The sequence below is a fragment of the Arachis duranensis genome, chromosome 3 (assembly GCF_000817695.3).
Source record: "Arachis duranensis cultivar V14167 chromosome 3, aradu.V14167.gnm2.J7QH, whole genome shotgun sequence".
Taxonomy (NCBI): Eukaryota; Viridiplantae; Streptophyta; class Magnoliopsida; order Fabales; family Fabaceae; genus Arachis; species Arachis duranensis.
In genome coordinates, this window is record NC_029774.3 from 20,783,610 (window position 1) to 20,797,469 (window position 13,860).

At 33.8% G+C, this 13,860-nt stretch overlaps 1 protein-coding gene across 1 annotated transcript; it reads left to right on the plus strand.

The window, feature by feature from the left end:
• The first annotated feature begins 2,278 nt into the window (after positions 1-2,278).
• Positions 2,279-4,476, plus strand: LOC107477941 (uncharacterized). Its single transcript, XM_016098036.1, has 6 exons — positions 2,279-2,635; positions 2,774-2,977; positions 3,059-3,163; positions 3,277-3,656; positions 4,065-4,231; positions 4,325-4,476. The coding sequence occupies exons 1-6, from the start codon at positions 2,279-2,281 to the stop codon at positions 4,474-4,476; spliced, it is 1,365 nt and encodes a 454-aa protein (XP_015953522.1).
• Positions 4,477-13,860: the final 9,384 nt, after the last annotated feature.

Genomic DNA, 13,860 nt, shown 5'->3' on the forward strand with positions numbered 1-13,860 from the left:
GAAATGAGAATGGTGGGTGATGCTACTGGTGATAGATGATTGTTGTTCACGTTCTCTTCTCTCCTTGAATTGTTATTTGTTTTATTAGGTATATGGATGGTTATTTTTATTATAAAGTAGATGTTTATTTAATTTGGATTGAATTTAATTAGGTATATTGAAATTTGCTGGATGTTTATTTTGTTAGCTATGTAGATAGTTATTTTTTATTCTAAAGTGGATGTTTATTTAATTAGGATTTGATTTATGTAGATATAATAAAATTTGACAAATGTTCATTTTACTAGGTATGTTAATGGTTATTTTCATTTTAAATCGACGACTTAATGTATAAAAGGCTCGGCGGCACTGAGGCTGACTAGTGAGGAAGGAACCGACGGTGCAGTGAGGGTTTTGGGAGAGGTATGCGGCGGTAAAATGGTTAGAAGGTGAATGGTAAAGTGTAAAAGGTGAAAGTAGAATTTTTGGGAGGACAATTTGTGATGGACTGCTTTTCTTTTTCATCTTCTGTTGGACGGAAGTACAATTCATTGTTCACATTGTTCAGATTCTCCATTGTCTACCTAACGAAGCCAGAGTTTAAAATTATTTTGGACATATATAAATTCCATAATGATTAGGTATTTTCTTATTTAAAATTTAAAGTTTTAGAAATTAAGAAATAACGAGATTTTAATCATTTAATGTGAAAAATTAAAATTTGTAGTTAAATTTTATGAACTAAAAAAACTAATTAGATTATCTCTAATTTTACATTAAAGTTATTATTTAAAACCAATTAGTAAGTTGTTAAATAAATAGGGTTCTTAAAGTTGTTTTAATCAGTGTTGTCAAAACCGGACCGAACCGTCTAATCGGACCGAAAAACCAGTGAACCGGTGGCAAAATCGGTTTGGGCGAGTTTTCTGACCGGACAAGAAAGCGAACCGGAATGACTCGATTTGAACCAGTCGAGTTTGATAAGAACCGGTGAACCGACAGGTTTTATTTAACCCAGACCGGTTCAAACTCTTTTATTTTTTTCCCTGCACTTGAAACGACGTCGTTTCTAATTAAAATTAAAAAAAAAAAACTAAAGCTGCTGAAACCTGGACTAAAAGTGAAGCCCTAGCCTCCATCATCCATCATCCCCTTTTCCTGTTTCCCTTCCCAAACCTTTTGGCCATGAGAGACCACCATGAGAGCTGAGAGATAGAGAGTCTGAGTTTGTAAGACAGAGAGTGTGAGAAAGACGGAGATCCGTTCAGCCAGCGTGGCAGCGCCATCTCACCTGGCTTACCATCGTCACAGGAGGCAACCACACCAATGCGCCACTCACTACAGCCAAGAAGCACCTCCATCGAATATTCAAGTCGCTTCCTGCTATTGCTACTACTCGTCGCCTACTGCCTCCTGCTCGTCAGTCGTCACCTCCGGTCTCCCTCTTCTCTGCTCGTCCCTCCATCCCTCTAGGTATGTATTTTTTATTTTTTATTTTTTTGAAGTTATTAGGATATTAAATTTTCAATAATTTAGTATTGATAGTTAGAATTAATTGATTAATGATATTGATTATGTATGTTGGTTTCTGTTTGATTTCTATTAGAATTTATATTGTTGATTATTCAATTTTTGTAACATATTGTTGTTATATATGCCTAATGAGAACATGAATACTTCCACATATGTTTTTCTGTTTAATCTCTCTTGTTTGTTGATTTATTTTTTATTTCTGTTTAGTTTGTTGATTATCCATTATTGTTAGATTGTTAATTGTTGATTATCTGTTATACTGTTATATATGTTGGTTGCTATTGTATATTATTCTTAGTAGTTAGTGGATTGTTGTTGTGCAGTATTCTTGGAAATTAGTCATTTAGTCCTGGTTGCTTAGAAATTTAGGATGCTTCATTAAATATACCATCAAAAATACCAACTTCTCAGGAACAAGGATCAACTCCTGATCCAACAATTGGAACCCAAAAAAATAGTAACAGAGGAAAAATTGATCCTGCATGGGGTCATTGTAAACAAGTTGTGGATAAACGAAAAACTGTTCTATTATGTATTTATTGCGAGAAGCTTATTAGGGGTGGAGGAATTAACCGGGTTAAGCATCATTTGGCTGGAAAAGGCAGAGATATTGAGGCATGTTGAAAGGTGCCAGCTGTGGTGAGACACCAATTCAATCAAAACATTAAAGATCTTCGAACCAAGAAAAGGAAAACTCAAGAAGAATATGCAGAAAGTTATAATGCTTGTGATGAAGTTGAAAGGGAATTTGATGAGATTGAACGTAATGAGATGCGACAACAACAAACATCAAGACTTCCAGCTCCTAGCTCTAGAAAAGGAAAACAAGTCAAGGGATTACAATCTTTTTTTTCCACCGGCAGCAACACATGGAGCTCAACCAACTATCAAAAGTGTTCTCCAAAGCAAAGAAATTGTGGAGAAGTATGATACTGCTATTGCAAGATGGATGATGGATGCCTCTGTGCTATTTAATGCGGTTAATTCAGCCTATTATCAATCGATAATCGATGCGATTGCAAACATGGGTGCAGGGTATAAATGGCCAAATTATGGAAGAGTTCATGGATATTTGTTGAGTAAATTGGTTGAAGATGTAAAGAAGATGATTGAAGATTATCGTGTGATTTAGAAACAAACTGGATGTACTATCATGGCCGATGGATGGACTGATCGTTGTAGGCGTACTTTAATTAATTTCTTGGTTTATTGCCCTAAAGGAACTGTTTTCTTAAAGTCAGTTGATGCTTCTCATGTCTAGAAAACTGATGATGCTTTGTTTAAGTTGCTTAGGGATGTATTATTTGTTGGTTCTGAGAATGTTGTACATGTAGTGATGGATAATGCTACAAATTACGTTGCTGCTGGAAGGTTGTTGGAATCGAAGTTTCCTATATTGTATTGGTATCCTTGTGCAACATATTGTGTTAATCTGATGTTGCAGGATATTGGAAAGTTACAGGAAGTGAGTTAAACTGTGTCACAAGCTTCAATGATTACGAAGTATATCTATAATCATTAACATCCTTTGTACTTGATGAGAAAGTTCACAGGCGGACGAGAAATACTTCATCCAGCTCCAACTCGATTTGCCACTAATTTCATTGCTTTGCAAAGTATTTTGGCTCAAAAGGATGCTTTGAGAGCTATGGTAACATCTAGAGAATGGACAAGTTCAGCTTACTCTAAAGAAGCCAAAGCTAAAAATTTTGTGGATCAAGTCTTAGATTCTAAATTTTGGAATCAATGCACTGATATTGTTAGCTTACTGAGCCATTTGTTCGTGTATTGCATATTGTGGATAGTGAAGATAGAGCTGCAATGGGTTTCCTTTATCAAGCTATGTATAAGGCTAGGGAAGAGATGGTAAAGAGGTTTCAAAAAAGAAAGAGGGTTGTTGATCCTTATTTTAAGATTTTAGATTCACGTTGGGATTCACAACTTAAAAGAAACCTTTATGCTACTAGTTATTGGTTAAATCTAGCTTTTCGATTTAATTCTACAGAATTTGACAAGCACAAGCAAACAACTTCTAACCTACTAGATGTCATTGAGAGATATGATTACAGTGATGCTGATTTGAATACTAAATTGACAAGTGAGACGAGAATCTTTAAGAATGCTGAAGGAGACTTTGGAAGCCAGTCTGCAATACATGAGCGAAGCACAATGATGCCTGGAAAATTTTTTATTAAAATTAGTCTTTTATGATTGTGATATGTTTAAGATTTGATTTTTATGATTGTGATCCCTTTTTATGTTAAGATCAATGGTGGGAATCTTATGGATGTGGAGCACCAAACTTGCAAAAGTTAGCGATTCGTGTTTTGAGTCAAACTTGTAGTTCTTTAGGTTGTGAGCGTAACTGGAGCATTTTTGAACACATTCACTCAAAGAAAAGGAATCAATTAGAGCATCAAAAGCTTAATTATCTTGTTTATGTTCATTACAACTTAAGGCTACAACAAAGATACTTTTTATTATTCTTTCTTGAAGGCATTATTTTAAATTTTTAGTCATAATAAGAATAATCAAGTTAATTGATAATATAGGAACCGAATGAGAAAGCAAAGTTATGATCAAATTTGTCTTGATGCATTTGAGGATCATTTGGAATGGATAATGGAAGATTCACCACCATTTTTAACTCCTGAAGAAGTTGATGCTTTACGAAATGATCTTGCAAATATGTCTCTTCAATCAGCTTTAGATGATTTGGGTATGTTTTTGTTAGGGATGATTTTGTAATGCTTTAACCAAATGTTTTCCCTTATTACTGATTATGATTTGTGAAACATTATTGAAATGCTAGATCAATTGAATCTGGAAGATGATCGAGATGATGATGAAGCTAATAATAATTCTGTGAAAAATGCAAATCAGAATGAAACCAATCAGCATGTAGCTCCAGATTTGTTAGATGAAGAAAGATATCTAGACTTTGAAATTACTCCTTGGATATAATCCATGAATTGGTATTTTCATTGTGTTAAATTGAGTTGTTTATGTAATATTACTAACAAATTTTATGTTTATTTTAGTATTACTTATTTTTAGGATTTGAGACTTAATGTTTATTAAAATGTTATTGGAGATATGTTTTTTAACTGTTAATTTTTAAGTTTTTAGCTATTTTATATGTTTTACTTATGTGGGACTAGGTTAACCGGTTCAACCAGTGATCCACTGGTTGAACCAGTAATCCAGTGACCTAATAGCCTGACCGGTTCGATCATCAGTTCGGTTCTGACAACTATGGTTTTAATATATTATATTTGATTTTCAATTACTACTCTACTTCCTAACTTTATGCAAATTTATGTATTACCCTTATTCCTTTTAGCTAACCCTAACCCTAATTTTACTAACTAACTTATCCCTCTGCATATCTCACTCAACCGCACACACACTCACCTAACTCTTTCACCCTCACTCATGAAGAAAGAAGAAAACAAACAAGAGAGAGTGAATGAGGGTGAAAGAAGAAGAAGGGAGGAAGGAGGGGAAGGCACTATCAAGTCTAGTTCGCCGCGTCCGCACCACTCCAGTGTCGTCGCAAAGCATATGTTCGGTCATTGTTTGTTGTGCTTCCGCTTCTGTTTTGCCGAGCTTTTGCCTCTATTTTGTTGTGCATTCACCGCCGTTTTGCTGTGCTTTTGCCACTTTTCCAGCCGTTATCTTCCAACCTCTGCTCAGCGTCTATTCTATTGTGTGTTCGAACTTCCGTTCAGTCTCTGTTCCGTCATTGTTCAGCCTCCCTTCTACTATTATTCAGCCATCTCTGTAGCATTTTGAAATTCCATCTCCTTCTCCCTCTTCTATTGAATTTCAAAACATATGAAAGCCTCTGCTTATTTTAAGTTTTTTGAATTTTTGGTGTTTTTTATTGTTACTTCCTTAAAGTTTTCTTTCTAAATTTGTGTTTTTGTTATGATTTTGGTTCTAATTATTTGGTTTCAAATTTTTTGGGAATATTTCTACAGTTTGATAAGTAGGATTCTTTTAAATTTATTGTTTTATTATCTCTTTTAGTTTTATTCTGTTGCAACATTGAAGCAACTTGTATTACTCATCCTACTGCTTATGTGTTCATCAATTTTACATCATTTAAAAGGTAAGTAGTGTTGTTGTTTTGAAATTTTAACATATAAAGTAGCACTCAATTATTGATTTAGGATTTAAGCTTTATATTTATACGCAAATTATTGTCATTTGTGAATTTCTCCCAAATTCAATTGCTCGTTTTGCTTTGAATTAAATAAGATTACTGCACTACAATATGTTTATTTATTTGCAATGATTGTGAACCAAATATGAATCTGGAGATTACCACCTTGTATATATTAGAGATGATTAGAATTTATCATGCGTATGATTTGTTAATGGGTGTATGAGTCCTTTCTAACTTATTGAAAGATACTTGTCTTGCTTCTAATGAAAATCTCTTACAATTTGACATTTAAAAGAGCATGGCCACTTTGAGTCATATATGATTTATGTATTTGTCATTTTTTCTAATTCAATTCAATTCAATTTTTATGAAGCTTTTATTTTATTTAGTAGATGTTCTTTAATTTAATTGTTAGTATTAAACAATACCAAAAACATCAAAAGAACTCGAAAGTTATGTTGTAATATATAATTGCTACTCATTCTTGCATAATATGATAATTGTGGAGTGTTTAATCATGAGAATTTGGTCTATTTTTGGTTTTTTGTTTATTTTTTATCTTCATATGAGAGATTCATACTTATATATACTTTGACTATTTGAGATTGTCTATAGAATGATGTTAATATATGATAAGATCTTTGATATTTAAGTTTATCTTGGCGTTGAATTGAGTGTTTGATTGGTGGATGGTTGACGTTAATTATAATTGTAATTAGTGTTATTTGTTGTTTTTAATTTTTGGTTTGATTTTTCGTATTTGTAGGAGTGTTAAAATGATGACAATATGCTAGCTACAAGACTCAAGAATATTTTGATTCATGAAGAATTAACTTTTGTATTGTGGTTGAACTTGTAGAATTAACTTTAATGCTATTTTGCTTTAAAACAATTTTAGTTAAATGAAAGATGTTTGAATTATTTATATTATATATTATATAAATGTTGATTTGCTCACTAAATTAGTTAATATATCAATTAATTAAAAAATACAATTTGAGAAATTATGTGTAATTTGTATTAAAAATATTGTTACAAAATAAACATTGTGGTTTTTATATTATATTGTTATGAAAAACATTTCACAGGATAAAATTTGTTATCACTTTTATAACAAATTTAGTTTTTGTATTAAAAAAATTTATTTCAAAATATCATGGTTTAAAAAACCGAGTTGGTCATTAAACCGCTCTAACTATTAGTTTATTGATTTATTAGTTCAACCAATTTAATTGTGGTTCAACTAGAATAACTGTTTTATAATAAAATATAAACAAATATAATAAAACATAATTATAATCTAATATAAACTTTAAATATAATCTAAATTAAAAATACTATATCAAATATAATATTATAATCTCATCTAAATGCAAAATTAAAAGTCAAATAACAAAAAAAATTATTATCCAATTTATTATCCTTAAGTGGTTCTTGATTAATACTATTGAAGTGAGTGTTTTCATTACATATAAATGTAATAACATTTGAGATAAGAAGCATCAGCAGCAAATATACAATTTCAAGACAATGATCAAAGTAAGCATAATTTTATTTTAATTCTCAAACAAATAGGTGCAAAATCCGTCAATAAATTTAACATAATAATGAAATCATAAATTTTTTAAATTATTAAACATTTTAAAAATTAAGAATTATTAAAAAAAATTTACAATTTATTTTACATTATTTTAATAATTATTAATTTTTTTTCTTCTTACTCGCGCCGCCACCAAATTTAACTGAGTGTTGATGATGTTTTGAGTGATAATGATTTTTTCGAAATTGAAAAAGTTCTCGGTGGCAATAAGAGATCTCTTCGAACTGCAGCTAAGAAAGACAAAGAAAGAGATGACAGAAAATTCTAATTAGAATCCCCTTCCCATTAAATAAGAAAACAAAAACTAAGAAGAAGCAAGACAAGGAGGGATGCAACTCATAATGAACAACTCCCTCTTTCTTCTATTACTCGGAAACAGAGAAGCATCACTCCCTGAGAAGCTAATTGGTGAAGTTTAGTTTGTTGGGATGAATATAACTGACTGTCCTGATTTTCTGAAGCAACCTGACGTGTGGAGGCTTCCTTGTATAGCATTTTTTTTTGCGGATTCGAAGTGATTGATTGTTGCGAAATCAATGAGGGCTACTACTTTAGAGTAAGTTGTTGCTCTTGTAGCTCAGGACAATTGACGTTACCAAACTAATGTGTTCTTATTGTAATGGTTGAGTTAAAGACTCATCTTTCTTTTTAATTTTATCTTATTTTGATCGTCTGACAAGTCTGTTTCAATCATAGTGATATATGAAAAGAAGATCACTTTAATAAAGACATAAAAAATGTCTTTTTTTTAAGACGTATACACGTGTCATATTATGATTGGACATCTTTATTAAATCGATTAATAATTTATTTTTTAATAAATCAGAATAAAATCAATTTATTATAGCAACAATAATAAACCTAATTGTCCGCATTATAATTATTAGATCCGGTTTGATCCGATCGATTTACAAAATCTTAACCGAATTATGTTTAAATTTTAGAAAGTATAGGGAGCCAATGGAATATTTTTACAATGTGTACAATGGAGGTTTAGCGAGTATTAGAGATATAACCATTAATGTTACCTTTTTCCATCAGCTGAAGCTTTTGGGATGGGTGGTATCATGACATGGTATTAGAGCTCTAGATTCGAAAGGTCAAGAGTTCAATCCTTGGTGAACTCCAAAATCAGTTTAAGTTTTTGGGATGAGTGGTTTCATGACCTGAGATGTTTATTATCCCTAGTACTCGGATGGTTATTCTGGATAGTATGGGTGATGTTCATTTTGTAACTCAAACTCAATAGCCCATTGTACACTTAGACCATTAGCTCCTTAGCAGTACTCTTAAATTTTTTGATAAAAAAACAAATATATCCTTGACTTTTTATTTTGCGAACATTTAAATCCCTAATAATTTAAAAATACAATTAGGTCCTTAGAAAAAAAAAATTCTAATCCTAAACCCTTGTCCCTACCCAAACCCAAATCCAAGCCCAATCTCTCACTTATCTATCAAGTTGACCCGAAAATTAAAAAAATCTATCCCTAGCCTCTCATTCCTCTCCCTTTTCTCACTAAAACTCGAGCTCTCATCTCTTTGTTCACTGGCTCAATCTCAAGCCCTCTCCCTCTCTCATCTCCGGTCAAGCACTCAAGGTCTTCATCGCTCTCTGGGTCATCAGTCATCATCGTCTTGTCAGTCGTCACCAGTTCGGACTCAATCGTGCTCGGATGCCTTCCCTGAGCTCGTCGTTGCCAGCAGAAGAAGCAGCTAATAGGAGTTACTAGAGCTCGTGTAAAGGGTGCAAGGTTTTGCTTATCTCAAAGGTGAGGCAAGTGCTGAACCAAATGGATGTAAGTCCAAAACTAGTTGTCCCTCTTGAACTCTTGAACAAGAAGGACGCAAGGACGTTATTCAATAAAATAGCAGGAATAGGTGATAAAAGCACTGCATTTAGAGAAGTGACAGCTCTGATTGTCGAAAAATATAATGGATTACCTATGTCGTTAGTTACAACTACAAAGGCCTTGAAAGGCCGAAGTCGGTTGGTTTGGTAGGATACTTATCAGAAGTTTGAAATGCAGACAATAACAAAAACACCTGAGGATTCTACACGGGTGATTTACAACCTATTAGAATATGAGGAGCTTAGGATAACCTTCTTGCTTTGTGCTTGTATGGATAACGATGCATTAGTTTCAGATTCGGTGAGAATAAATTATTAATTAATGATATAATAATTTGATTCTTTAGTCTAAGAACAAATAATTAAGTATAATTGTAGTATAACTGGTATAATTTATGTGTAGTGTAACACCCTACCATACAGAGTCTTATGCTTAAGTCATAATTCAGAGATGGCAAGGTATTACGACCTCTAAAATAAAAATTTAGTACGTATAGTAGTATGAATGATTGATTATAACTAGGAGCCTTTGTAGAAAACGGGGTAAACAAAAACCGCAACCTTAAAGCGCAACACTCCGATCGACAACGTAACGAACAAGGATAACCAACGCGTGATTATATATATACAAAGGAGATGCTTCAGCGAGGAGCATCACGTCCTGCATCTGAAAACCACAAAATCCGCATGGGTGAGAACCAGAGGTCCCCAGCATGGTAACAGCTTCCACATATATAATACATAATATTGGAGGAAAGCCAAAGGCAATCCTAGAACTTCCTCCAAATAATATCAAAGCTTATAAACAAGCTAAACCATAAAGGGCATCTGACTAAAGATACTTCAGTCTAGCTAATACTTCCCTTTCCAATTCCTTCAAACCTCCCAACCACCAGTAGGAGTATAATAAAGCAAACACAGTTATATCAGACAAGAAATATACAATTAGGAACAAGTAAGGCATTTAGACAAATAGCAAGTAATATGCAATCAAATAGGCAATCTCAAAAAATTCACATAATATGCATATGATGAATAATCCAGAACCAGCCAATTCATAAACAATTACGGCCCTTCGGCCAATGGCATAACAAGCACTTCCACCACCATCCTCCGCATCTCACATAGTCATCTAATGATCCTCATTGATTATTCATTTTCCCTTGCTTCACTCGCAAGTTACCACATCCACTAGCTCCTTCTATCATAGCTAGGCATATCATAATGATTTAAGATATAAGTGGTGAGATCGGAGGCTTAGAGTATGAAATTTGGCTTTTAAAACTCAAAAATCAACTTTTGGGATGGAAACAGGTACACGCATACGCGCACTCCACGCGCACGCGTGAATGGCCTCAAAACTTCATCGACGCGCAAGCGTCATGCACGCTAACGCGTGGATTAAACATTTGCCAATCGACGCGCACGCGTCAACCACGCGTACGCGTGGGTGTCCTCGTGCCCCAGGCACAACACTGGCACAATTCTGGCATAACTCTCTGGAAAATGGCTGGGCATTGGGTGCAGCACAATCGGCGCGCCCGCGCACATCACGCTCACGCGTGGATGGCGTTTTCCGGAAGAACGGCGCGTACGCGCCAAGTGCGCCCACGTGCAAGGGGTCATTCTGCTAAAAATTTTCTAAGTTAAAAGCTGCAAAATTAACCAATTTAAACCCCAATCTTCCAACGGACATAACTTCCTCATTTTAAATCATTTTTCACCCGTTCTTCGAACGACACGGACATTCCGGATCCAATTTCATTTCTAAAAAGATTTGGTACAAAACAGAGATCCGTAGTCCAAGTTATGTCCCACCAAAGTATGCCCAAAAACCATATTTTTCATAAAAACCACTAAGTGCCATTTGCAAACAAGCCATTTCCAACTCTTTTCAAAATCAATCAAAACATGCCATTTTCATCCCTTTTCTTTGAAATCAATCAAAATATATTAATTTCAACATCAAGCCTCCCCAACTCACACATTGACACATTACCACAATATACAAAATCACTATCTCATCATTCTAACCCACTTCACCTAAGTGGCTCAAACTCAAATATATTGACATATCATATACTCTTACTCATGCCAATTCTCAACAACACCAATTCCAATAATCATCATTGTACACAATCAATATCATACTCACCATCAACATGGTCCAACCCACAATTCAACCATAACCAATCATCAAGCATATATCACAACATGCATATTTCTCATACATCATATCATCAAGGCATCATTAATCATCATCACATATATGACCACATCATATATCTCAATCATTCAACCACATCAACCATTCAATGCCTATCTTAGGGCCTCTAGCCTAAGTATTTCCTACCACATTACATATTAGATACGGGAAACCGAAACTATACCTTAGCCGATTTTCCCAAGCTCCACCGGAGCACTTCCAAACCACTTATCCACAAGCTCTCAAGGCCTCAACACCTCCAAGAACATATTTTTCACCACCAAACCTTTTCCAAGCTTTTCAAAATCACCAATCAAGCTCCAATATCCACACATACACAACCTAAGCCACAACCATCATATCCATACACATCATCTCAAAACCCAAACATCATAAAACAACAAAATTACACTAGGGTTAAGAACCTTACCACACCCAAGGTCCAAGGAGACAAGATTAACCTTCTCCTTCAAGAGAGTTGGGTCCTATAACATCATAGAACCCAAAATCTCAACATTTCACCCATGAAACTCGAAAATAAGGGCTGAGATTTCGAACAGAAACACGTGGCTTACCTCAAGATTGGTTGTATGGGTTTTGTAGAGCTCTCCGCGGTAAACGCGTGGCCACAAACGGAGCGGCAATCGGAGCTCTAGATCAAAAGTTATGGTGGTTTGAAGATCAACCAAGGGAGAGAACTTGAGAGAGTGTTCTTCCTCCCTTTCTCTCTAATTTCAGCTTGTGTGTGTAACAAATGAGGAGAGAGAGTGCTGAAAACTAGGGTTTTGGTTAAGTTATGTTGGGCCAAGGGCCCACTTTGGGTCCAATTGGCCCGGTTTGGCCCGTTCGGTCCAATCTTAGTCCGAATTCTATAAAATTGGTACCGAAATTCTCGTCTCAGTCTCCTCTATCACATTTAGCCACAAAAATCACATTTTGGGCTTTCTAGAATAAATTCTCATTTATGGGTTAATTAGCCGTTAATTAACCGGGTTTTAAATGTAGTACAACTAGTATTAAATTAGAACATTTCTTTGGAGATTAAACTAATCAAATAACAGTGCAAGTCAGTGCTCTATGCTCCTTATTCCTACTCGAATTAGATATGCATTTCTCGGGTCTATTTCCTTCCTTGCTGTAAAGAAACCTCCTTCTGCGCTGTGTTCCATCTTTTCCACATGCTGTATCACTCTTGCGAACTCCAAATCTGAGACACCTCGCATAACGTACGTACAAGTTATAAGTTGCACCCAATGTTTCAAAGGTCTGGTTTATAATATCATCGGCCGTCATAGACACACACTTACTACTGCTGCCTCCGCAATCACAAGTGCAGTTAACATTTTCTTCCACACCAGTCATCATGCAATTTTCGACGTTGTCTTGTAAACTAAGTGGTTCCAAGTCAACATCCATTACACCCTAATGAGATGAAATAAACAAAGGGCAATAAATAACAGTTTTCAATTAAAAGCTATTAGTATTAATTAATTACAACCTTTGAAACTGACTGACTATTACTCGTTGTGATAATTTTTTGCTCCAATCCATTAGATGAAATAGAATAATCAGCAAATGAAGTAGCAAAAATACATGGTCCTATCAAATGCAAGGAATATGCAAGCTAAGCTAGTGAATGAAGGGTGATGCTTAAAAAATGTATTTAACTGAAAATTGTCTTTTTAAAATAATCAAACAAACCTACCTAAAATATATATCTTCTTTATTAAAAACTACTGTAAAACCCGCGCTACGCGCGGACCAAATATTGATCTATTGTAAAAAATTGCTGAAATATAGCTATTAATACTAATAATTATTACTTTTAATTTGAAAAACTACTCTTGTAAAAATTTTATTGTACAATGTATAAGACTGTTATTGCTTTTCATATAAAAAGATTCAATTTAAATGAAAAGGTATTATGTTTGTGTGTTTAAATATAATTACACTAACAACAAATATTACCTAAGTGACATTTAGTTATAATTATTAGATCCTTCGTATATGGTTAAGCATAGATCATGTATTAAAAAATTTTGTGAATCATTTTCATTGGTCCTAATTAAAAATGCATTTAGCAAAGTCAAAAATAACTACTCTAATAAAGCATATTTATGAGTAAAAATAATAACAAACAATTAAAAAGATTTAATATTGAGAGTTTTTTTCTCCATCAAAAATCATCACATTCACACCATGAAGTTTGTCACTTATTCGAGTAAACAAAATCACATAATCAAAATATTAGATAGAAATATGCAATCATATGTACAGATTTGGTGTTATTTGCATTTTGTTGTATATTATTATCCTTCAAGACATATTTTTTCAAGTTGTTTCATTGAATCCTACTACTACTCTCCTTGGCAATATGACTTGCAGAACTACATTTGAAGCAACCACAACCTGAAGTCATAAATTATGGCATTGACATTACAAAGGAAAAGTTATGATTGCAAAACACTACCATAATGCTACAACAAAACAGAACAATATAAAACATTCTTACATGTCGT